The following is a 27,324-nucleotide window of genomic DNA, read 5'->3' on the forward strand; positions in this document are numbered from 1 at the left end:
GACAAAGCCTGCACGTCTCCTTGCTGTTCCCCTTGATCTACCAACGTTAGCACGGGTCGCGCCTCTGAGATTGCTGCCAGCGCAGAAGAGAGGACAGCCTCCTGAGTTTCTCGCCATTGCTGTTCAGATAGACAAAACAAGTTGTCAGCTTATCATCTCAAAATCAGTCAATCAGTGCAGACCTGAATAGGTCGATTTGTTTCCACTACATTCCCATGGATGGTTATTGGTTAATCCACATGAAATTGGACTAGAAAAAGAGTCTATGCATTGAAAAAAATTAATAAAACGTCATAATTTAATAATAATAATAATAATAATAATAATAATAATAATTCATAATTCTTGAATTTCCCCTTGGGGATCAATAAAGTATCTATCTATCTATCTATCTATCTATCTATCTATCTATCTATCTATCTATCTATCTAATTTATGTTTTTCGGTTGTGAGTGAAATGAGGACTGACTACTCATGCCTTGCTATTTATAACTGACCTGAGTTAAGGACATTGGACACTGTTTTCTGTTTGGAGCGAAGGTGCCTCGGTCTGTACTGAAGTCTAGGTGTGCCTCTCAACATGCCTCCTCGATCCTCGATGCTCGATCCTCGAGGGGCGTTCCCACTGATCTATAACTAACACTGGATAGACTATCCCATTGTCCCCCCCCCCCCTCATTCTTTATGTAGAGCAGTGAGGATCGAGGCCCGAGGAGCGAGGGAGGACGTATAAACGCTACATGAGAGGCACCCTGGGTCCGACATGCTCCCAGGATGTACCTGCAGTTTCATGTTGGTTGAGAGGTGTGCGTTGGTCGATGCCACTGCCTCCTTCCCTCTGGGGTTTGGTGGCGGGCTATGGCCTCTCACACTGTCTGCATATTGAATGCTCTCTCTTGTTCACAGTCTGCTTCTTCATCAGGGTCTGAGTTGTCAATCAACTCACTGTCCTCTCCACCTAAAAGGAGCCTAATGCCCTGTTTGCAGAGAATTGTCTGTTAACCGAGAACTGCTGTTTTTTTTTGTGTCAGCTCTAGTGTACAGGGTTCTCTTTCCTTTATACACAGCTGTATAGCTGAGATCACTACACTTTCTGGTTTTGATGACCCCCCCCCCCCAAAAAAATAAATAAATAAATGATATAGTTTAAATGATAATAATGACAGTCATTTTGTTTTCAAATATGAATTTCATAGGAACTTCTGCTAATTTGATGCTGTTTAACTTGAATTATAAATGGTGCACTGTCCCTTTAAGAGAATTGCCAAATTCAAATATGGTTTCACAGAGAAACGTTCGAGTTAGGTCTGCTGGGAGAAGACCCACAAAGAACCATCCTGCTGTGTTGACATTGACATTGTAAACGTTCTCTAAGAAGAAAAGCAGTTTGCATTAAAGCTAACCATAATGTCGTCTATTGCAGGAAAAAATGGCGAGCAGCCTATATGATGACCATCTTAACTGCTCGGCAGGCCTGATTAAAGTGCACGGTGGGTTGTGGTTTACCCACCTGTGGTCTACACCAAAGATGCTAGAACAGAGCAAGATGGATCAGTTGCGTCAAAAGAATGAATTACGGTACAGGGCGCCATTTTGGTAAGCTCAGCAACATTTCTGACACAGTTCCAATCATATAAACCCACCTCAACAGCTGTTTTTGCCGTTGCCAGCTGTTTTTTGTTTTGTTTTGTTACTCGGTAATGATCTGGCCGTGTGAAAGGCACGATTTATTACTTTTCGGCTTACCAAAATGGCGCCCATGGAGCGTTAGAATGTACTTCAAAAAGTCCAACGTATTCTCCGGCCAGTGATCCATCTTGCTCTGTTCTACGCCCTCAAACGGACAACCTACCTGGGCTCCGACGACGGTCACCTCTGTAGGCTGACCCCTCTGTAGGCTGACCCCTCTGTTGCAAGGAGTTTGAAATCCTCAATGACACGGCAGGCAATGAGACACAAAAAAGAACTTTGGATGTCCTTTTAACGAGCCCTAAATAATGGTTGGACTTTTGTCTTTATTGTGCACAAGTGGTTACAAAAAAAGTAGATGCCACTAATGCCTGTCTATGTTTCTTGCAAGCAAAATAAGTTTTTTTCCTCTAGAATTAGACGTACTACCTAAAACGCGTTTAAGCTCAAGCCAGCAACGTCTCTCGAACGAGAAGGAGAGGGAGAGCCTGTGTCACAGAGTACCAGAGAGATCTTGAGTGTGTGTGTGTGTGTTCTTTACACTCGTGTGTGTGTGTGTGTGTGTGTGTGTGTGTGTGTGTGTGTGTGTGTGTGTGTGTGTGTGTTCTTTATACTCGTGCAGGCAGGATGTGCATCCTGTCACGACGGCATGTTTCTCTGTTGCTGAAGACTAACCTCAAACCTCGCACCTCCGTCAGCACACAGCTAGTGTGCACTGAGCGCTTTCTTGTGTTGTGACCACTTTTCAATGGTTAGTGTGGTCCCAATATCTACACTATTATCTAAACTAAGTATTTAAAGTGTGCAAGTAGGCGGTTTGAGACAGCCATAGTTTTTTCTTCTTCTCTCTGTTAGCTTGAACTATTTAAAGCGCATATTATCTAAACTAGTTCAACACTAGTATGATCTAGTATTGCTCCATTGGCACATTTTTATTATGACATTTTATTGACATTTTATTTTTACACCGCTGCGCAGCAAAAGCGGTGGCGGTTTGATACGTGGCCCCCAGCTGGACTGGACCCCCCGAAAGGAGGGTAGAGCGGACACAGCTGTCTGTGAATATCTCTAGAACCGTAGGGCCTAGGGGAACCACATTTTTTTGTGTGTTACTCTTAAGGGGTGTAGAAAGTGGCAGAAAATGTGAACCGTGGAAAACGCAAAAGATTGCATAAGATAGTTCACTAGATAGAAGTCTAATATAACTGCTTGATTCCAGCTTGCTCTAAACCAAATAAAAATGTGCAAATGCAGCAATGATAGATAACTGGTGTGAAAAGAATATTTACTTAGACTAGAAGTGTGTTTTTACTAAAAGCTTAAAGTGTGGTTTTGTTTAGCTTTAGAATGTGTTTTTGCTTAATCCTTTAAGGAATAATTGTTAAGCTCAAAGTGTTTTAGTCAAGCTTATAGAGTAATGCTGTGTTTAGTAGTTCCTGCTTAGGGCCATATATGGGCCACATTCGAGTGCTGTGTTAGAGTTTTAAGTTTAGCAGTTCCAGTGTAGAGCCACGTAGGTAACATCTGTGTGCTGTGTCTGAATTTTAAGTGTGAAGAGTTGAGCGAAGCCACAGAAAGAGGGACAAGAGATAGAAAAACAGCTGACCGATACAAGTGATAGATTCAGGTTCAGATGGGCAAATATAAAAGGGCCCCGTAAACGGGGTTTAAAAAAAAGACACACACAGCGCTCTCCATCACCTATTCTGGACTTCGCCGACTGAGAGCAAGAAGATATTTTTTTTAGTCAATAAAGTCAGAACCCTAACCCTTGGTTAGGGATTCTGCTAAAAGGCAGCAGAGTCCTTCTTCGAGTTTTCTTTTGCCTCCCCTGTGTCAACGAGAATGCTGAACTTCTCGCAAGAGGCGCACGCCTACAGAGGACTTTTAGAAATCATTGTCACAGATTAGTTTATGCAGTATATGGCCAAGTCCTCCTATAAGAAGAGAATCACATAATTACAAGCACGATTGCAGGTAATAGGGTTAACATGAAATAGATATATGGAGAGCCTCCTATGAAATATCTACTTGTTGACCCTGAACTCCTGATTAAGGATTTTGATTCATAAAGGGAGAGAGCCTCTCCCTTGTATCAGTCCTTTCGTGCATCCTAAACCCGTTGAAAAGGGGCCTTTGCAAAAGACACAACACTGAAAATGACTTCCCCTTTTTCGCAGAGCAGTCGCCTCACAAAGTTGAAAAGGGAAGAAAAAAAAAGCTATAGATAGTATACACACACAGACCTTTTTAGAAAGTGAGGGATTCACTGAAAATCTAAAAGGTTTATACGCACACACCCGGAGTAGTGATCTTAACTGTGACTATAGGAGCGGAGCACTGTAGTCACCAGAGTGGACACAAAACGCAACAGGGGCGTCATCATTTCATGGTACTGGCTGACATGGTCAAAACTGAACGAAATATGAAGCGTAGGATCATTATAACACCCTCTGAATGTATGCCTAGCCAAGTGTGATATTTGGTTCATGGGGGACCATACAGTAAATTAATATATGTGTACATTTAGTGACTACATTTCGCATATGCATGCACACACACATACAAAGCTACATGCACACACATGCAGGCGCCCACACACACACACAGAGAGAAGCACAGACACGCACACACAAGCACAGACACACGCACATACATACACACAGGTACGCACATACTGTACAAATACACACAGGTACGCACATACTCACACACACGCACATACACACACAGTAGACAGGCAGACATATGCATGCATACTGTACACGCACCCACACACAGACAGTACGCACACACTCACACAAACGCACACAGTAGACAGGCAGACATACGCATGTACACACACATATAAACACATACACACATGCATGCACAAACACACCCACACACACCATTATCCACACACACACTCACAAGTGAACATCCACACTCACAGACACATGCAGACAAGCACACACACACACACCCACACCCACACCATTACCCCACCACACACTCACAAGCGAAAACTCACAGACAAAGAAGCACATACACAAAAGCAAGTGCACACATGCACACACTCATTTACATAAATAAAAGTTGCAGTAGGGGATGGAAAGTGTGTGGATTTGCCTGTGTGTGTGAGAGAGAGAGAGAGAGAGAGAGAGAGAGAGAGAGAGTGTGTCGAGGTATCCGTTCCCCCATAGGCAGTACTTAAGATATTGCTCATGTCTCTGTATTGTGCAGTCAGGTTACGTTTGTAACTCTGCGTATAGGAGGAGGCTTTTCACAGCTGCTGTCCCACTCCCTTTAGTGATGTTTAGGCATTGATCCAATTTTTGTACATGTAAGTTATGTTTATAAACTTTTTTCTATAGGCTTTGGCATTCAGGTTTATGCATGACACCCTGACACTGCAATCCCATCTGTGTATGATTTGGATGTATTCACTTTTGTCAGCACTTTCTAGCTTCTCAGGGCAAAGAGATTTTCTTCATCCCACAACGCCTTACTAGCCTGGCTAGCGCCTATACTTCTCAAAAGAGACGTGGTCTGGCAACCAGACGTTCATTTTCTCGTATTTGAACAAATGCCCAGATCCATTCAATGGGCGCCACGGATGTCTAAGCGTCTGTGCATAGCTCACCATCGCCTTGTGATCGGTCCCCTATCTCAGGCAAAAATTAGGGCGGTAGTTTCCAGACTGCCTTAGCAGCGTGAATGAAATCACTGTGCAAGGCAGGATGGGAACACCCAGGCTAAAGCCTTACAGTATGAAGAGGCATTCACAATGAACCTACTCCTTTCAGTCATGTTCAACAGGTTTAGTATGTTTCGAGGGCTGAGAACCAAAGGGGCGTAAGTGACATTTTGGTCAAAATTGAGTTATATATATCACCTGAAAGCTCTTGATGAGCTCTCTTAGCTGACAAAATTATATAAGTAAAATATTTATTAATATATAGTTATTGAACAAAAAACAAAGGTCTTTAACTGTGAACATATAGAAGCAGTTAGATCTGTTTTGGCTCTCCTGTAAAGTTGGTGAAATGTCACTTACGCCCCTTTGGTTGTCAGCCCTCGGTTTGTAGTTTTGGCGCAAATACAGGTACTGTAGGACTCACCTTCTGGGTACATGATGAGATCTCCATCTCCTCACACACAGTCAGGCGTGACACACACGCACCAGAGCCATAGATAGAGAGAGTTGCGACACTCTTTGATGTGGCCGCCACGATCAAAAGTTCCACAAAAACCTGTGCTGAATGGCTGAATCACAGGAGGGTGGGATGTACTTCTGATGCTGGAAGGTGTAATCAATGAACTCATTGACTACTGACCAAGAGATTGGCTGTAAACAGTTCCAAAAGCCCCATAACGAGGAAATAGCCTGGAAAAAGCGCTGCCATTTTTTCCTATGGAGGTCTATGAGAGTGTCGCCACTCTGTTTTATCTACCGCTCTGACACGCACAAACAAGGGGCCGTGACATGACTAAGCATATACCTTCAGTTATGAGTTTATTTTTTTCTTATTGTAATGTGAAAAAAAAAACCTTAAGGAAACAAGCTTATGCCTTTTTCCACCTTGAAGACTTTTGAATGTTTCATTCAGTTTGATATCTACATCATTACACCACCATTCTCTCTTTCTCTTTCACCCTGGGCCTCTCACACACGTACGCACCCTCAGGACCCAGCAGTCATGACATTAGACACGGTGTCCAGTGTACCTTCAATTATGGGTTATTTATGAGTTATTTTTGTAATGTGGGCCCCAGATCTGATTAGGTGAAAACGTCCCTATACACCAGACATTTTTATTGTAACGACCAGAAACCTTAAAGATACATGCTTACAGTATGCCTTTTTCCACCTTGCAGACTTTTGATTGATTCATTCAGTTTGATACCCCTGCCACCACCATTCTTTTTATCTGTCTTTTTTTCTCTTTCTTTCTTTCTTTCGCCCTGGGCCTCTCACACACGTACGCACGCACATGTACTTGCCACCCCTGCTTTTACATCTTTCCCCCTCCTCTACACTATTCCTAGCTCCCTACTAAACTTGATGCCGACCTTTTTCATTCTGTTGAGCACCCATTTTGATCAACCTGAATTTTGGTAGAAATCGTAAAAGTACACATGATGCTCACGTGACACACAAACGGGGTCAGTCATGAGATCACACACACATGCTCCAGGGGCGGCAAAGTTCAAACCTGTCAAACGCAAATTGATGACAAGCTCACAAGCTAGGCACAGCTGGACTCTAGTAAAGTTGTAGAAGCATCTCAAGGACCATTAAAAGAAGTAGGATGCACCTGAGCTGAATTGCAAGTGTCATAACAAAGGGTCTTAATACTTTATTTTTATTTTTATCTTTTTAAATGTACAAAAACACCTGCTTTTTTGTGTGTTGGAGTATTGTGTGTAGATTGATGAGAAAAAAGTAATTGAATCCATTTTAAGATGAGTCTGAACCAAAATGTGGAATCTATGTGCTATAATGACCACTTGTTAAATATTCTAACAATGGTTCCTTAGTCATGTTCATTTCACAGAACAGAATTCTGTGCTGATTCACGTCACGTCACATGAGTCACGTCAGGTCAACTGATGTGTCTAGGGCAGTCCGGCGTCTTTTCTGGCTCCTCCCGACCGACACTGGCAGATCTCGCTGACGTATGAAGTCAGGTGCAGTCAGATAAGATAAGATAAGACATCTGAAGTTCTCCTACAAAAGATCTACCATCTTTGCTCAAATAAAGAGATCCGGTCTCTAGATATTTTTTTCTATGGGAAAGTAACATGGGGATTTTAAATTATCGCACTTGTTAAAATCTTGCGGGGACGAAGACATTGGAAATGCAGATGTTTTGCACTACACAGCTTTGTCCACTGCCTTCTAGTGGATACTGTGATCTTCGGTAGGTCAAGACGGCACACTCTGATCTTTGCTACCAGGGGGTCAGGATTGGACTGATTAGCTTCGCCAATTAGCAAGGCACTTCTTCGTCGCCATTTTCCAGAAATACATCATGTCCAGTGCCATTTCTCCTCATCCTGATTGGTGGCCGTTCCACTCCCAGCTCATACACGAGCGTAGTGTGGGCACGAGCCCTCCTTATAGCTTTCTTCTGTACCTTACGTCAATCAGTAACCTAGCGCTTAATTGGCTAAGTAAAATGGCACCGGAAACAAGCCCCTTTAAACGCCATGTTGAAGCCATGGTTGAAGCCTGAAAAAATCATTCAATTTTGCCAATTTTCACTAGCCTAGCATTACCATAGAAATGAATGGGGGCGGGACTTCACTTTCTCCAGTTCTTATAATACCTCCATGTTTGCCACCCCAGAGCTAACTTACAATGCAACTTGGCAAAGGGAGTTAGCTTCAATTAACAACCGGATCTCTTTATAAGGGCAAAAATGGCAGCTTTGGTTCCTTTTTCAGTTTCACTTTCAAGTAAGGGCTAATGTACTTTCAAAGAAATTCCATTGCATTAAGAAAACGGACGTGTTGCGGATTGATATGAAAGACGCAAATTAAAATCCCTGTTGTCACTGACAGCAGCCATTATATACTTTGCAGCGGTCATTATATAGAAAAACAGACCTTTGAACGTTAGAAAGGCCCATTCATGTGAATGGAACTTTCTGTAGCACTCTGAAAAAACGTGTAATAACTTCAATTAACACCCGGATCTCTTTATATGGGCAAAAAAGGCAGCTTTGGTTCCTTTTTGTAGGCAAACATCAGAGTTCTATGGCTGCGTTCAGACTGCAGGCTAATCTGATTCAAATCTGATTCCTTCTCATATTTTTAGGGCTGACTACACTCTGTTTTTAGCAAGTGTACAAATCGGATATGGCTCTATATGTTCAGACTGGGCCACATTTTCGACTGATCTGACAGGTTGCTGTAGCAACGACGTCGGAGCGGAGGTGTCATAAGAACGCAAAATATTTTCATAAATCGACTTATTGTGATGCATGCCCTCGAGCTTTGCTTAAACGGACCCATCTTGGCATTTCATTTCGTCCTCTGTCCAAGGACTTGTTTTCGGCATCTGTCTGCTCCATTCTGATACCCGTAATGTAGCTCCACAACTCGGAATAGGCGGGCGGTCTGGCGCATTGGGTCTGATCTGGTATCGCATAAAGTGACATCACGGGCAGTCAAAACTGATCTGAGTATTGGGAGCTGTTCAGACTGAGACGCATCTGTCCAAATGTGATTTGCGAAACTACCTCCCCGAGGTGGTTTTGATCCATTTTGCAAAAATCTTATTTCATGTGATTTGTAACTGTTCAGACTTCAAAAGTGCCATCCGGTTCCAATCTGGATGGGCTAAAAATCGGATTTTAGCTGGCAGTCTGAATGTGGCCTATGAGCCTACTGACCAGGCCCATATTAAAGAGGAACTATGCAGGTTTGGTGATTTCTTCGCTGTTTTCTTGTTTTAGGCTTGCAGGTTTCTCTACAGAGCTTCCCCTACAGCTTTAGCGTGCACTCCTCAATCTGTCAGTCTGCCTTTTCATGAGCATGATCGCGAGGCTGTGAGACTTTCGGTTTAGCAGTGCACCGGCCCGGTGGCACAAACTTGCAAGCATGGATTTTCCACTCACAGGCGCTGGGGGGAGCGAGACAGCCATCATTTAAGTCAAATAACCATTCCAATTACTCCACAACTGATAAATTAAGCTAAATTAAGCTAAAAAAAACTTGCATAGTTCACCTTTAAGACAACATAGTGCCCCTGGGTACTATACCTCAAGGCCCCACACACCACACTTTATTAAGGCAGTCCTTTGCAATCACGCTTTATTATGGTAGGTTTCAAACGGTTATATTGAATTTGAGTGTACCGTTTTGTCATTAGCCTAACCTATGTATTTTACATTTCCTTACAAAATAGATATTATAGAGTAGGCCAACAGTATGCATTAATAATCCAGTGATACAGACAATATATTGGCTCTCACCTAGGCTACTCAAAATTAGGTTGTTGTAGGCTAAATGAAACAACAGAGGTAAATATTGTAAACAGAGGTAAATATTGTAGCAAATAGTGATGATACAGCTTTTGGAACATTTATTTCACTTTCGCTGGAGTGAACGCAGAGCAAGGGCTGTCGCGCAAACACACTTAGGGGGGTGATCTGCATCTCCATTCTCCAAAAGTAAGGTTATGCTAACCCATTCGCGCCAAAATATTTTTTATGAATATACCAATTTACTAAATATTTTTTAAAGCTTGTGTCATATGGCCATATGTCACTGGTTGTGAATGGTTGGTGCCCCTGGGCACTTAGTACCATGCCAGGGCACACCTACCCACAAAGTTCAATAAACAAGATAACAAGGTAAGATAAGTGATGGGTTTGAATCAGTAACCAACAATAAAATAACAATGACTGACTGTCAAGTTTTGAAGGTATGATTTGACTTTGCACGACACATAAATACATCTGATCTGCTCTCACCAGGATCATTTGTTTAATCCAGAGTGAGGTTGGCCTGGAGAAACAACATGAGGTTGACAAGTTCCGGCTCCAAGCAGTTGCGTCTTATGTTTGCCATTCTGGAATCTTCCGGCTGGAAGGCGCGTTCCACCGGAAGTGCAGTGGAGACAACTGTAAGGTACTTGCGGGCAAGTGGGGCTAGATCCTGAAAGGGCTTTTCAAATCTCCAGAAAGATAATGGGTCACCAGCCCTTGGCCGTTTCTCACCTCTGAGATATCTGTCTAAGTCTTGTTTGTGGTCGTATTTGGACTTTGACATACTGTGCCCATCTGGTGCTGATAAGCCAGCATTTAGTGTTACTATTTCTGTCAACAAGTGTTGTTTTGTGCTTTCAATTTTATCTTGACAGTATATGGCTTTGAATCTCGGGTCTAGCACCGTGCTACCAATAAGTAGAGCATTCCGTTTCATTCCGCACATTTGTTTCTCGCACTGCCTCGCAATCTGAGCAGCTGCTTCGCTCCGGTTTGCTGTCAGTTTGGCATGGATATCTTGTAAGTGAGGGATGGTCTCTGAAAGGCAGTTGTAGCCATTCCCCATCTGTTTCACAGCCTCTTTGAAGGGCCAAAGCACTCCCAGGACACTTTTGATTAGCATCTCATCTTCATCTCCAAGAATATTATCAAGTTGGTTGAGCTCAGTAAGTGTGTTATTGATAGGCTGACGTTGCTCAAGAATCTTTTCCAGCATTTGCACAATTGACAACCACTTCTGGTCACAAGAAATTAACAGGGTGCACTGAGGCAAATTTAACTTTGCCTGATTATCTCTAAATGTTTGCAGAACTTTGTCATTGTTGTTAAATTGCAGTGCAATATTCTTGCATTTCTGCACCAGAGGTTCCCAGTGAGTGCTAATTACCTTCTTGGTAATAGATTCTAGAACAAAGGCAAAACAGGGCAATTCTCCCCATTTCATTTGATGGCATGGCTTGTTCATGTTGGCAACATTGGAGACTACAACCGTAATCTTCTGCTCAATTCCCCATGAACTTGCAATCCTAGCTACCTCTTCAACTATGGTGTTGGGATTTGTTCCGTCTGTTAAGCATGTTAAGCAGGTCGTTTCAAGAACGTACGATTGCCGCTGCTTCCATAACTCATCAATGAAGTGGCAGCTCACTGTTAGATAGGTTTCTGGCAACTGGGATGGATTTCTGGTCCACATTTCAGCTGTCAATGCCACACAATTGACACCACTTAATATTTGCATCAATTCTGTTTTTGTATCATTGTACTTCTTGAGGAGTTCAGCTCGAACCCAGTAGGCACTGAATGCCATGTCACATACTGGGTTAAGTGCCATTACAAAGGACATGAATCCAGCTTCTTCAACAATGTGTGGTGAATGGAGGTCCTTTGCAATCATTTTTATGAGTTCCTTTCTCAGATGTCCAAGGTCATCTGGAAAAATGGTACAGGTTACTAATCAGAACTCATTCTAAAAAAATATCAGTTCTTCAGAGCCATAGAATAACCTTTTTCAGTACTTCAGAGCTTTCAGAACCATTGCTCTGGCAACAATTATTTAAAGAACCATTTAATGAATGGCATAATGACATGCGATAATAGGCCTAGACCATTATGATCTGTGACTCTGTAGAACTATTCAAAGTGAAGAACCTTTCGCCTGATGTAATGGTTTAATACAGAGTTTTGACTCTCCATGGAACCATCCAGAGATCTAAAGAACCATTTAGGGCGTACTCACACTAGACAATTCGTACTGTACCCAAGTACACTTGGCCCCTAAAGTCCATTTAGTTTGACCAGTGTGATCGCTTCATTCTGTACCGGGGTACGATACGCTAGTACGCTTGGAGGAGGTGGACTCTGGTACGGTACGCATGTAAGCACAGGACGTCATAAATGACGAAATAAACAATAACATTCCAATTAACAATCACACGTTGCATAAAGATTCTAGAACACAGCAACTCAATCGTACCCAAGTACGGTTTGATATATGCAGTGTGAGCGCAGACCAGGGACCAGAGGCAGCTGTGTTCCAGTACGGTACGGGTGAAACGTACCTAGTGTGAGTACGCCCTTAAGCACCTTTATATAAATTATATATAGCTAAACAATCATTGTCTAATATTCACCTTTTGGTCTGTCTCGATTGACAGGAGGTTCTTGAGCACCGTAGATGTTGAATGAGGCGTCTCTTGATGGTCTGACGATGGTGCCATGGTCAATCTGTTGCTGGATGTTAGCTTGATTTCTTCCAGTCCTCTGTTCTGTGAGACTGAAATCATATCTGGAGGGGCACCCAACAGAGTTGTCTTGGGAACGACTTCTGTCTCTTCTATAGCCACTCTCAGCTTGATGGTGTGGTGACTCAAGTCTTCCTCTTCCTCTCCCTCTCCCTCTCCCTCTCCCTCTCCCTCTACCTCTGCCAACTGTGGCAGCTGGGACAGGTTGACGCCAAGATGACTCCATTACTGTCAATATATTAACCAAACATCCAATTATGAGCTGTTAATTAAAATGTGTATATTAAATTGTTGTAACTTAACTTAGAGAACCATGTGGCTGTTTTGTAAGATATTTATGATATGTTTAATAAACCTACCGCTACCCAGTAGTCTATGAACACTCTCTTGTGTCTCTGCACCTTGTCAGTCACTTCTGTGTGGAGTGTCTCCGTGTTGTGGCTTTAAAGGTACTGGAATGAAGCTGTTCCTTCTCTCCACACCCATTGGCACAAAACAATCAGCTGACATATGTGGGTATGAAGTCTGATGTCTCCTACTGTTTCTTTGTTCCTCCAACTGTTTCCTGTTTCCTTGTCCTTATTCAAAGTGTGTGTGGGTGTGTGTGTGTGTGTGTGTGAGTGTGTGTGTGTGTGTGTGTGTGTGTGTGTGTGTGTGTGTGTGTGTGTGTGTGTGTTCTATCAGTTTTGTTTCTGAAAAACTGAAAGTGATCTGAGACATTTTACATAACACTATGTGTGTGCATTTTCTCATACGCACACACATGCGGTAGTGTAGTGTCATGATTCGGTCAATGATGTTATCCAGTCATCCAAGTTCTTCAACATTCTTCATACTTTTTTCCATCATCCAAATAATTAGTTGACATCTTTTAAAGTTCTTCTAGGCTGTAGAACTTGAATGAGAAGACATCTGCATAGGCTATACGCTTCTCTATTACTTGAATTCAGGATGGTCAAAAGTGATATAATATGCTAGATTAGGCAGTGAAGAAAAATGGTTAAATATATATATATATATTAGAGATGCGCGGATGGACTATTATTCTATCCGAAACCGCATCATACAACTCATCATCCGTCCGCCATCCATCCGCACCTACGTTTTTTTATGTTTTTTTCAGAACCGCACCCGCCCGACATCCGCTATTTGTTTAAAGGTCTATGGGTGATCCAAGACGCTGATGCGACGCGAGAAAGCTCTTGTTCTAGAAAGATGCAGCTATTTAGTCTAATTAATGGCAATTACACTTTATTCTTTATACAAAAAGAAAGTCCGAATAGAATAACAACAAGCCATTCGCATTACAGGCCAATTAACTCTATGCAGCTTGTCAGGTGACGACTAGCCTGTTCTGAAGAATCCCGTTAATTTTGATTGCACGAGTGCACGTCTTTTCCAGGCAGACAGTGCAATCCATATCAGCAGGCCTTACATACACGTTATAAACTTCTACTTTCTTATTGCACACTGCAGACGAAAACATAGGCCATAGGCAACTTAATTTAAACTTGTTGTTACCTTTCAGTTTGTCACGCACATTCACTGGCGGCGTTGCCATCTCTGAGAGTAAACAAAGCAGCATGCACAACTAGACCAAATTACTGCCTGATGAGAAAAGTGCGCATGTTTTTATCGGATGTAAGTAACAGTATTTAACAATGTAGCTTATATATTTTTTTTTTTTTTTCATTTGATCGGTTCAACCGCCACCCGCCCGAATCTAATTAAAATATTATTTTTTGTAAGGTCATCCGCCCGATCCGCGGTTTAACCGCGGAGTCCGCGGCTGTAACCGCTATCCGCGCATCTCTAATATATATATATATATATATATACTGTATGTACAGTGTATATGCATACAGTATATATATATATATATATATATATATATAACTTTATAGCATTGAGGTCCTTACGTTTATTATTTATTATTATTATTTAATGTACAGTATATCCAAATCAACACTCCTGCATACAGATCCATAGCAGCAGCCTCCCCCAGCTGGTGACTGCTGCTGGAATGCTGGTGTCCAATGCTACACTGACAGCAGGATACCTGGCTGACTTGTCCTCCTGGTGGCTGTAAGCCCCCACCATTTCCCTGTACACCGCTGTGTACAGTCAGCGATTCTACAGGAAGTCAATTATTTTATTATTATTTATTAGCAGACGCATTTTGTTCAAAATGTGCTCAATCGCTGACTGCACCTTTAATTTGTGGGGCTTCAAAAATACAGCCATAAGAACTTTGGCTCTTGGCACAGGCTTACTCACAACATCAAATACATTACAGGCACATACCATACTGTACATGTCTGATTATGCTCTTATGTTTTGATGAATGTCTTGAATAAGTTTGATTCCCTTATTAAGTGAGATTGTCCTCTTGCTTCTGACTGTGCAGGTGAGGAAGTGTGACATTTGGAAAAGCCAATTAAAGCAGTGCAACTTTATGTGAAACAATTGTTGTTGACTCCTTGGATCGAGGTTTTCCAGATTGCTAATTAGTCTACGGTACAGTAGATGTGAGTTTTATTCACCATAGCATCCTTGTGGTTACTGTAAACAGACTGATCTGATAAGTAGGACGATAACAGACATGAAAAACACAAACACTCAGTCACATAATCCCAGACCCCAGCCAGAGAGCTGCAGAATGAGTGTGTGGGGAGCTGTATGTGTGGCCGTGGTCTTACTCCTCAGGGCTCAAGGTAAGACCCCCACCTCAGTTAGTGTGTGTGGGGGTGTGGGGGTGTGTGTGCTGTTACTCTCAGTATACTGTGAGAATCCAGTATATTCCAGATTTACTGACTGTAAATACTTAAGTTGGGAATTATAGGCATTGCTATACAGTACATCTTAGTGTGTTTACTTACTGTAGTGTAAAATGTGTCAGACTCTAAGTTGGCATTACATTGCCATTTTCTCCGTCTTCTCTTACTTACTTTCATATAAACTTAGCACTTGGCCATAGTACAATGTTAGTGGAAACTGAGTTGCCAATATACTGGGGGTGCCACCAAAAAAAAATTACAAAAAAAAAAAAAAACAATCAACATGTTTGTTGAACTATTTTTATAGGGAAGCTTATATTAATGGATATGTAAGTGTAAGATCATGGAACTGATGTAGAATCAACAAGGAACTCCACAAAAGATAAAATAAAGTAAATACATTATTTCATCTTTTGTGGACTTAATGTCCAGTAGAGAGACCTGGGATTTGTATTTGTAAAATGGACCACATCAGACTTAACTAAGAAGGAAATGGCTGTGTTTACATCCTTACCAGAACTGAATAGAAACTTAAGACTGAATAGAAACATCATCAATATTATGATCTAACAGAAATGGTTATCAGTTCACAGAGTGGAAAAGTCATGTCCCTATTCCTCTACATAGACAAATGAGATGCTCTGTTATTGCCTGCAGAGAAACCAAGACTGAAACAGGCAAAACCAGTTTGAAGTCAGAGTATGGCCACAGGATGCCAGCTCCACTATTTTGAATAAACAGTGGGATGAATATCATATCATTGAATATGTCATTGGTATTACCCCCCACATAACAGGATTCCTACACTGAGTGTGTATAGGTGTTGTGCTATCTCTGATAATAGCATAAACTGTGAATGTTAACATCTTAAGCACTGCTATTTAGTCCTCTGTGTTTCTCTCTTTCAGCTATGTCTGCACAATCAGATGATAAGATTTCCAATGGTAAGCTGTCTGACAAGAATTGAGTATGACGTAGTCAGGCTAGTCTATCTGATGAACCCACAGACTTTTCCAATTGAATGTCGCTCTAGTCATTTGTCCTTCATTCGGTGTTGACATGACTATTGGATCATCGGTCCTTTTCTCACACAACACTTCTCTCTCCCCCTCCCTCAGCTTGTGGGCAAGCTCCCCTCAACACCCGTATGGATGGTGGGCAGAATGCACCAGCGGAAGCATGGCCATGGCAAGCCAGCCTACACAGTAACAGTGAAAGGTGTGGGGGTACCCTCATTACCAAGGATTGGGTGATTTCTGCTGCACACTGCTTTTCCAGGTGAGCCTCCTACTGTACAAGAGCTGAACTGTGGCATAGGTGGTACAAAATGCTAAGGGGACCGCCCATCTTTCTTTTACTCATCTTTCGGTCGTCGCCATCTTGACTTGTGCGGAATTTTACTATTATTATCACTAGATTAATATGTTTGCTCCATAAATAGACCTTAGATTGTTTTAACACCTGAATATTCCTTTAAGTCACATTAAGCTTTTTACTAGGCATAGAGCAACACTTAATGTACAACCCCAGCACATACAAAGTTGGGACATTGTGTAAAATGCTAATAAAAACACAATATGGTAATCTACAAATCTCATAAAGCCATATTTAGCTGCAAAATGGACATCAAATGTTGACTTTGTGGAAAATATGTTCATTTTGAGTTTGAGTTTTTAAAGTAGGAACAGGGGCATGTTTACCACTGTGTTGCTTCACCTCTTAATTTTACAACATTGTGTAAATGTTTAGGAACTGATTCTTAGAGTTTTGAGAAAACTGATATAAGGTGTCAGCTGCTCAACAGTCTGGGGTCTTCTCAATCATGTTTTTTCATTCCATGATGCACCCAATATGACAGGTCTGGACAGCCATTGTAGCACCTGTGCAGAATACATGTATTTTCCTGAAAAATCCAAGGTCTTCCCTGAAAATGTCATTGATTGGAGTATGATTTGCTCAAAACCTTTGTGCATTATTTAGAATTGTGCCTGGTCAGATATGCAAAATGCCCATGACCTAGTCACTAATGTCCCTCCACACTGTGATCACAGATTGATTAAAGGGGACATGCAAAACTCACTTTTTGCGGGCCTATGTGTTTATATTTAGGCCTCTACTGTTCTTATAAACACTCCAAGCGTGAAAAAAACCCATCCATCCGTTTTCTGTAGATCAGTAGAAAGACTTTGGTGTCAAGAATAGTATGCTGCTGTGAGCCATTTGGATTGCTCCCTTATTCTGATGTAATACTAAGGGAATTTGCATAGACCAACCCTAGCAGCAGGGTCTAACATATGTGGTTGGATGCCGGCTCTGTTTGTAGTCATTTTCACCTGTGAAACGAGCAGCGTAATCAATACACGCAGCAGGAGGCGTGGCCAGCCCAGAAACGGCTCAATTTGGGAGAGACCAATTCTAACCTTGTTTAAAAAGAGGTGTAATATGTCCCCTTTAATACCTCTACATCTTTACTTCTTAGAGACTGCCTCTCTATAATGCTCTTTTTTATACCCAATCATGGTGTCAGTTACCCTTATTGTTGTGAAAATTCCTATTGTATGTATCTTTACACTTTCACTTTCAACCCGGGTCTCCGGCATACTGTAGTAGGCGCTCTACTTTGGTTCCACAAGGTGGTGTGACTCATTATACAGAGACAGAGACAACTCCGTTCAAGAATTTTACTTGAAAGACAGAAACACTGAGGACCTCACATGGCCACAAAAAGGAACAACAGCCACATAATCTATGACAGTTGCTTGTACCAAATTCAGAATGAACATACATTTTCCATGGAAAAAGTCCAACTTTTATATGTTGTCTGTGTCCTTTTGCAGGATGGGCTCTATGAGATTTGCAGATTGTCAGATTTTAACATTTTTATTTTTGCATTTTTCACAAAGTCATAACTTTTTCTCTGCTGGGCTTGTAAGATAACTATAATTTATAATGTTTTATTTATTTTTTTTTTTTTTATTATGCACCGCTTTACTGTATTTTTAAAGTAATTGCAGTACTAGTTTTGGACAAAATCCTACTGTACATACGGTTCCTTTAAGTTACATTAACCTACTTCATTCTCTTACTGTCTCCCACATTCCAATTGTGTTTAAAGGAGGCAGGGAAAGCTGGGAGTAACAGGCAGCAACCATGCTGTAAATTCGATGTAAACTCACAAATAGAAACCCAACTTGTCTATTCTTGTAGATCCCACCAATTACATCCTGTTCAACTTGAAGGCAAAACTTTGCAAAAGATTTATGCGCAAAACATTTATTTACATTTTGACATTTTGACTTGGAAGCAAGTATTATTTTTATTTGAAATGAAGTCCAGTTAAACATGAACGCAAAACTTAATTCACCAAGATATTAAGGCGAGACACGGCAGGTGAAAACATTGGATTTTTTAGCATCAGTCAATTTCGAGATTTTGTGCTAGTTTGCTACCTTAGCATGTATTCTACCACCCTACTACAACAACAAAGTCCGATTTGCACATTTAGGTGTTTATTTCACGAACTTTTGTGTGCTCGCGCCTATGTATTTCTCCACATTTTCTCAGAAGTTCCCATGCTAAAGTGTCATGTACTCCCGCGAACGTGATCCAAATCATATCGTGTGTGACTTCGTTTGAAAGCCCTATGTCTCCTGCATGACGCTATGCAATCCAAATATGGGCATTTCCTTTGTATTAGCAACCAATCGCGAAAGTTCAAAGACGAGTCTAAGTTGAGAACGCATTTCATTGGCTGTGTTTCAAGGCTGTTTTCTCAAAACAAGTTTTTCCCCACACGCCATGCAAAGGATCTCCACTTCTGCAGCACCTACATACACCAAACTTTCCAGTCTTATTCCTAACTATATTTGGAAGATATTTACAGAGGGATTTGTTGATATAGTATTCTTGGCATGATTTACATGACTTTTTATGCCTAAAAATAGGGCGAAAATCCACTTTTTAAGCCAATTGGCAGTATTTTCTGATTTTCTGGAAAACAAAAGAAGATATTCATAATCCCTTCTGTAAATGTTTTTTTATTTGATATATTAACACAGCAAAAAAATAATTTTCAACTTGGCTTTTTCCAATGGTCAGATCCTTCGCATCAAAATATATGCAAATTAGCGCATATTTAATGAGATATAGCCTAATTAGCATATTTAAACATTAAATTAAAGAAAACTTGCAATACATTTTTTTCTCCTATTTATGTGAGTATTCAACTGGTAAAGTTTCATGAAGATATCTTTAAGTTTAAAATTTTCCCCTATTCACCTGTAGTGTCTCGCCTTAAGTTGCACAACAGAACCTTTTTTTTTACTTTAAAAAGTCTACTTTGATGAAAGCTGTGTTTTTTGTTGGACTTTTATTTGTTTTCCTTTAATTTAAAAGGAACCAAACTTACTCCATACTCCTCATTATCTGCAGCACCAGCACCTCTAGCTGGGTCGTCTACCTGGGCCGACAGTCTCAGGAGGGCAGCAACCCTAATGAGGTTTCTAGGACCATCTCTCGGATCATACTACATCCCCATTTCAACACCTCAACCTTTGAAAATGACATCGCCCTCCTCCGTCTGTCCACCTCCGTCACCTTCACCGACTACATCCGCCCCGTCTGCCTGGCAGCAGCTGGCAGCACCTTCGACTCTGGTGCCAAAACATGGATCACCGGATTGGGAACCATCACCGCATCAGGCGGTGAGCACAGACGAAGACACACACACACACACACACACACACACACACACTGGGGCTCCACACATTGAAGGCGATGACCTAATACTAGTGATGGAAAAACATATTGATTAAGTATTGATAAAGTAACAGTTCTGATTAGGCTGGTTATCACCAGACCAAGCTCAGGGGGAGTCTGTTATTTTTATGTGTAATGGTGCTGTAAATGTAATCGTATTTTGTGTGCAACAGCAGTGTGTGTGTGTGTGTGTGAGAGAGAGAGAGAGAGAGAGAGAGAGAGAGAGAGAGAGAGAGAGAGAGAGAGAGAGAGAGAGTATTGTATGAGTTGTGAGTCTTAAGTGAATGTGTAATATTGTATGTGTGTCCAGAACCCCAGCCCTCTCCTGAGATACTACAAGAGACACAATTTCAAGTTGTGGCGAACAGTGACTGCCAAGAAGTCTACAGTAATGACATTATCTATTCCAGCATGATATGTGCTCAACTACTGAGACAGGAAGGAGAGAACATCTGTGTATGTAAACACACACACACACACACACACACACACACACAAACATATGTCTCACACCATTGAGAAGCATTCTAAAATGGCCAATCTCTCTCTCTCTCTCCCTCTCTCTCTCTCTCTCTCTCTCTCTCTCTCTCTCTCTCTCTCTCTCTCAAATTCAAATTCAAATTCAAATTCAAATTCAAATAAGCTTTATTGGCATGACTTACAGTAGAAGAGTAGTGTTGCCAAAGCCATCATACAGTGCAAACAGATACAATATCTGTTTTGAAGGTAACACACAAGCATCACAAACAAAAAGGAATACATTTATAATAATTAAAAACATATGGTCTTGAATTCAAATATCTACTCAGAAATAAATTAAACATATGTGTCTAGATTATCTTTGGTTAAAAAAAAGAAACTTATAGCTTTCAGCTTTAAAGTATTCTATAATTAAAGGAAACTTATTGATTTCAGTTACAGTAACTCTAAATTCAAAGGAAAATTGCTAAGTTATCTTGGGTTAAAGAAAAAAAGGAAACTTATCAATTTCAACTTTAAAGTATTATAGGATTAAAGGAAACTTATACAAATCGGTTTAATCTAAAATCTCTCTCTCTCTCTCTCTGTGTGTGTGTGTGTAGAAACAATGTGGAAATCCATTGGTGATCAAGCAGGGTTCTGTGTGGGTACAGGTTGGTATTTTGTTTTTGGACGGCACCTGCTTTGAGAGACAGTTACCAGGAGTATTCACACGTGTCTCTCAGTACCAGAGCTGGATCAAGTCCCATATCACTTCAAACCAGCCGGGTTTTGTCACCAGTGAGGGCAGCGGTGTTAAGGGGGCCTCCAGCCTCCTCTTGGGTCTCCTTGCACTCTCCCTCCTCATCTCTTGCTGATTCTGCTCCTGGTGTCATAAACGGCTCTTAAAAAAGACTGAAGCTGTCCCTGTAATAATGTCATAATGCTGTGCTTTTCTACTGTCACGGCTTTGCCTGGCTCCTCCTCCTGTTTGTCCTACGTCTGTCTCCTACAGGTGAGCTGGGCGCAGGTGTTTGAAGTTGCAGTAATTACTTCCTGGTTTGGGCCTTTAAAAGAGTTCTCCAGACGAGGCTGGAGGTCGACCGCCGCTGCTCTGTCTCTCCCGCACCGACTTAGGATTTTGCTTTGCTTATTCATTGCACCTCATATACTGATTGCATACACTTTTATTTCTAAGTTCAACTCCACTACTGACGTTACTTAAACCTATTATGTTCAATTCTATTTATTTAATAAATCTAATATATATCGCTACTCCGCGTGTGCCTTTCCCTATTCTCTGTTGCTTGCTCTGAGCCAGGCTTGTAACAGAATTGGGGGCTCGTCCGGGAGTTTTGAGCCATCGATCGGTAAATATGCGTCTTTGTTTCTATTGCTCAATTGACTTTGAGTAGTTTGTAGTGTTAATTGTTAAATGCACTAAGGATTGTAGGCTGTTTTGATTAACGTGTCTAAATTTGGTAGCTGTATTCGGATCCTTCGGTGATCCGGCGCAGTAGCCTAAGTTTGTTTGTAAAGCATAGACGCATTGCAAATTATTGGGAAAGACGCACGTCGATTAGATTTAGTTGGTTTGTGTTACGTTGGTGCGGGAGACAATTTGGTTCGTTCTGTGCCTGGGGTTGTTTAAATACAGCCAGGTTAAAGTATTGGCGGCGGTCCATTGAGGGGTAAGTGCGGGCCTTCGCTGTGATTGCGAGACAGAATTAGGCTGTTGTTAATTGATGGTGTAGCCATTGGAGCTTTGTAAATCCCTGCTAAGCGTTTAAACGCTTGTTTGTTATTTTGTTTTTTTGTTTTTGTGCTATATCTTGGGCGGAGGGCACAGTCGTGGATGCTTGCTTTAACGGCATTTTGTCGGGGAAGTTAGGCGCCGCTGATATCGTGTATAAAAATCTCTGTTCTTGGGGTATGCATGAAGGGGATCGGTGCAGGGCAGCTCCGTTTGTTTTTGTCTTGTAACTGCAGTGTGGGGGCCGCACTTAAATTGTTAAAAAGAAAGATCGTTTAGAGTTTGGCTTGTTTAAGCAAATTGGTAAACAGTCCGTAGGCTAATGAATGGATGTTGTGGATGATTTTCTCGCAGCTCCATCAGATCAGGTTTTGGATACTTTGACGAAGGTGCAGTTGCGTAAGGTTTGCGATCATTATAATTTGAAATTGGGCTTGAAGAAGAGTGCGAGATTGGCGCAGATAAGACGGGCTGTTAAAACTAAGTTGTCTGATAGAAAAGTTTTGCCATCCATAGATTCGATGAGTGAATTGGAGCCTGACGATGTTTCAACACCGCTTGCACCATTGGGTGCGTTAAGTAATACAGGTTGGACATTTGAACAACAAAAAGAGTGGTTGGAATTGCAACATAAAGAAAGGGAAGCTGAACGGCAACTAGAATATAATAAGATAAAAAACGATCGCGATATTGCGTTAGAACGTTTGAGGTTGATCGCAGAAGGGAAAATTGTAGATGATGGCGGTGGCGCTGTTCCTACTGGGCCAGCACGCACCCCTGATATCGCTAAGATGACCAGATTGATTCCCAGGTTTAACGAGAAAGATCCTGATGTGTTCTTTTCACTTTTTGAAAGTGTGGCAGATGATTGTGGGTGGAGTGATTTTGAACGCACTTTGTTACTCCAGAGCGTCCTTGTCGGGAAAGGGCAGGAGGCGTTTATTGCAATGTCTGTAGCTGACAGGAAGATTTATAACAACGTGAAAGATGCTGTGCTTAAAGTGTATGAGTTGGTTCCAGAAGCATATAGACTGCGATTTCGTAATTGGAAGAAGGGAGATAAGCAGAATTACACCGAGGTAGCAAGAGAGCTGAAGTCTCATTTCAATCGTTGGTGCGCTGCAGTAGGCGTTTCTACCTTTGACGAGCTGTGTAATTTGATTGTGTTAGAGCAATTTAGAAACATCCTCCCTGATCGTATCGCAGTTTATATAAATGAGCGAAAAGTAGCAACAGCGGCAGAGGCATCAGTTTTATCTGATGAATATGTCTTGACGCACAAGCATAATTTCAGAGAATATAATTCAGGTAAGGGCTACCGCGAGCAGCGCTTTGGACGTTTTGGTGAACGTTCGGGATTTTCTAGCACTCCTAGTCAGTATGTTGACCGAGAACAGTCTCGTGGAAAGGCAGATCCAAGTGTGTGTCATTACTGTTCGGAACAGGGGCATTGGAAGAACGAGTGTCCTGTTTTGAAGGAGAGGGGCCAGAGAAGAAACCCTAGCATGGCACGACCTGTTGCGCTTGCTGTTTCGGGTGTGCGCGCACGGCCTGAGAACATTCACACAGGGATGAGGCCTAACCCTGAAGTGGGTGTGGTCTCATCGAACTTCTCTGCTGACAGCCTTGTTGGAGCTAGTCAGTACAGTGTTTCTGATGTAATTAAAGCTGATGTAAATGACTATTCTCCTTTCATTACAGATGGTTTCGTATCGTTGGTGGGCCGTTCTGCAAAGGTGCCCGTTAAGATTCTTAGAGACACAGGGGCATCTGAATCTTTTCTGCTAGAGTCCGTTTTGCCTTTTTCTAGTGATTCCACCACTGGTAATGTTTTAGTTAAAGGAATTGGGTTGCAGGTTGTAACTGTTCCTCTGCATAGGATTGAGCTACAATCAGACCTGGTGCAGGGTGAGGTAGTCATTGCTGTCTGCCCTTCATTGCCTGTAGATGGCGTACATCTCATCTTGGGCAATAACTTGGCTGGAGGGCGTGTCTGGCGTGATGTGCCGTCACCTGGGGTGGTTAAGAGGGTTACATCTATCCCATCAGGTGCTGATGGTAGCATACAGAATTTACCTGAGGTGTCCACGGCATGTGCAGAAATGCATGCCATGAACTCAGTCTTTGGAGCTGAAGTTGAAGAGAAACATGGTACGCCTGTGTTGAAGCCTGTGTTGCCAGATTTGCCATCTTTGACACTTGATGATTTTGTTGTAGCGCAGAAAGAGGACGCAACACTTGATGAACTGTTTGTTTGTTCTGCTGAGGAGATACATGGTGCAGAAAAGGGGAATTTCGTTCAGGATGGGCTGTTGGTCCGTAGGGGGATGCCGCAGACTAAGGTGTTTGAGGATCCTGTTTTCCAGATAGTAGCACCTCATGGTGATATAGCAGGCCATTTGGGTGTGGGGAAGACGTATGACAGACTTGTGAAGCACTTCTTTTGGCCTGGCCTAAAGAAGGAGGTGGCATGCTTCACTAAGACCTGTCCTACGTCTCAGTTGACGGGAATGCCGAAGCAGGTGATTGAGCCAGCCCCACTTTACCCTTTTCCAACTTTAGGGAACCCATTTGAGCATTTGCAGATAGAGTGTGCAGAGAACTTGACCAAGACGCAAAAGAACATGAGTTGGATTGACCACTGGTCTGAACCGAGGGTGTTCAGTCCTGTAGATCAGGTTCTGGCATTGTTGCCAATAGCCGGTTCCCCCTTCCTCTCTAAATACACAGGTCCCAATACGGTTGTTCGGCAGGTGTCAGACCTGAGCTATCTAGTTTCAAACCCTGACCGTAGGCGTAATATGCAACTCTACTACAGCAGGTCTCCAGTTTCTGGGGCAGCAGAGACTGGTGACCAGGTTCAGTCAGTTTCTTTGGCTGCAGTGACTGGGATATTTAGCTTCTCTCCTCACATGGTGGCAGTGTGTGGTGATGAGGATGTGGTAGGCCCAGGTGACTGTATGCTCCAGCCTCAGTTGAGGAACTCTGAGGAGTTGTCTGACTTGGGTGCACTAGCTGACCATTTGTCCAAAGCGAAGGCATCAGAGTTTCAGTTTTTGAGTGTTGACTTCACTGCTTTGTTTTCAGACACACAATCATGCACTCATCTAGGCGAGCTTGACATCGATGTGAGTGACTCTGCACCAAGGCAGAGGGATGAGCAAGGCGTGGACTGGTGCAGCTGCTTCAGAGTTTGTTTCTTTTCAAAAAACTGCCACAATTTGACCATCGAGAAAGAAATGTTAGTTTTAATATGGGGATTACAACATTTCAATGGTTGTTTAAGTGGGGGCGCTGTTTTGTTTATCATTCATTCCAATTATAATCCACTAACGACTTCATTCTCTAACGTCAGCGCCTTATGCGCTGGGCGTTTCCATATAGCCTACTGATCTTGCACGTTCGGGGTGTGGACATCATGGCTGATGCCTTGTCCTATTCCCCGTGGGGGCCCGAGTGAGCCATTGTGTTGTCCTCCTGTCTCTCTATCTCTCTCTTTTGTATATCATCTCTCTCTCTGCCTAGTCTCCTTAAATTTGGCTTTCCAGGTACCGGGACTTGCTGGAGCCTTTGGTTCGAGGGAGGGTGGTTGGAATCTCTGGGGAGGGATTGGTTGAGTGGATGGGGGCCAGCTGACATCAAGTGATCCATTTTTCATCTGCTTTGTAGGCTTGGGTGATGAGTCCAAGCCAAAACCCCTAGACAAAAGCTGAGTACTTTTAACATTTGATATTTACTAACCTATGAAAAAAAAAATAATAATATGAATTGTTGATGTATATTTAGAATTTGATATTTGCTCTATGTTTTGGGTGCTGGGCGAGGGGTGAGTAATTTTACAGAGTCTCTCTTTGAGAGGCCTCTGTTTTAAGGGGGGAGGTGTCACGGCTTTGCCTGGCTCCTCCTCCTGTTTGTCCTACGTCTGTCTCCTACAGGTGAGCTGGGCGCAGGTGTTTGAAGTTGCAGTAATTACTTCCTGGTTTGGGCCTTTAAAAGAGTTCTCCAGACGAGGCTGGAGGTCGACCGCCGCTGCTCTGTCTCTCCCGCACCGACTTAGGATTTTGCTTTGCTTATTCATTGCACCTCATATACTGATTGCATACACTTTTATTTCTAAGTTCAACTCCACTACTGACGTTACTTAAACCTATTATGTTCAATTCTATTTATTTAATAAATCTAATATATATCGCTACTCCGCGTGTGCCTTTCCCTATTCTCTGTTGCTTGCTCTGAGCCAGGCTTGTAACACTACCTTTTCTATTTAAATGATTCTACTCACACACACACACACACACACACACACGAACACGAACCGGCCATCTGGCATACTGGACATTTTCCCGGTGGGCTGCCGTGCTATTTGAGCCGACACACTTTTTAAAAGATCTATATATCATTGTTTCTGACCAGCCCATTAAACCAAACAGTTGATCAGCGGCCCGAGTGACACATTGTTAAGCACCAGCCCCTTTTGCTTTGGTCCTGTCGATGTAATGCAGTAAAATAAAAAAAAAAGTCAGCACATGAGTTTGTTTCCTAGCCACCGGCCCTTGACACATGCTGGTCTGCACTGACGTAGTTGGCAAGGCTCATCTCGCCCAATCATATTGTGAAACACTTCCCCTTTTTTGTGCCGGTAACATACAGTAATCTGTTAGGATCTTCAAAAATGGAGAGAAAGCTAAAAGGAGGTGCAGAGAGACTGCGAGACTAAAAGAAGCTGGCTCTTCAAGCCAACGCAGCCAAATGCACACAAAAATCTGATATGTTTGCCATGGCAGGGCCTTCATCAGCTCTCGTGGCCGATAATAGTGGTGGTGATGGCGACATTGAACAGGAATATGCGGTAAAACTTGCAAAAAAACGAATTACACTTGTAATGAGTAAAGCAACCCAACCCCTTGGTAAATCTGATAAAATGTCAATAAAATTGTTTGGCCAATATTCTATGGCCAGGTTAATTTGTATTCTAGTTAGTTTGTAATACCTGTATGAGATACTTTTATTGTTTTGTCTTATTTTTTATTTTATTTGTAAAGTGTATTGAGACCATGTTGCATGGTGATACTGTACTATAAACAATAAATTGATTGAATGATTGATTGATTGATTGATGTGATGATGTATGGCTGAGGTAAAAAAGTAGATGCTCACTAGTAAGTCAT

The 27,324-nt window shown here is 42.1% G+C and overlaps 2 protein-coding genes across 3 annotated transcripts in view; one reads left to right on the forward strand and one right to left on the reverse strand.

Annotated features, from left to right (window-relative positions):
* The window catches only part of si:ch211-152f22.4 (E3 SUMO-protein ligase ZBED1), a 119,207-nt gene that overhangs the window by 7,927 nt on the left and 83,956 nt on the right, over positions 1 to 27,324 (reverse strand). The gene's annotated exons all lie outside the window — the stretch shown is intronic.
* On the forward strand, positions 15,044 to 26,351 carry LOC134070456 (serine protease 27-like). Of its 2 annotated transcripts, none has more exons than XM_062526827.1 (6): positions 15,044 to 15,123; positions 16,095 to 16,130; positions 16,305 to 16,464; positions 19,618 to 19,889; positions 20,255 to 20,400; positions 21,027 to 26,351. In XM_062526827.1, the coding sequence occupies exon 6, from the start codon at positions 22,483 to 22,485 to the stop codon at positions 25,546 to 25,548; it is 3,066 nt and encodes a 1,021-aa protein (XP_062382811.1). In that variant the 5' UTR covers positions 15,044 to 15,123; positions 16,095 to 16,130; positions 16,305 to 16,464; positions 19,618 to 19,889; positions 20,255 to 20,400; positions 21,027 to 22,482; the 3' UTR covers positions 25,549 to 26,351. The 2 variants fall into 2 exon arrangements, with proteins under 2 accessions (XP_062382811.1, XP_062382813.1); XM_062526829.1 differs by having other exon boundaries at positions 15,050 to 15,123.

Source organism: Sardina pilchardus, chromosome 22 (assembly GCF_963854185.1).
Source record: "Sardina pilchardus chromosome 22, fSarPil1.1, whole genome shotgun sequence".
NCBI lineage: Eukaryota > Metazoa > Chordata > Actinopteri > Clupeiformes > Clupeidae > Sardina > Sardina pilchardus.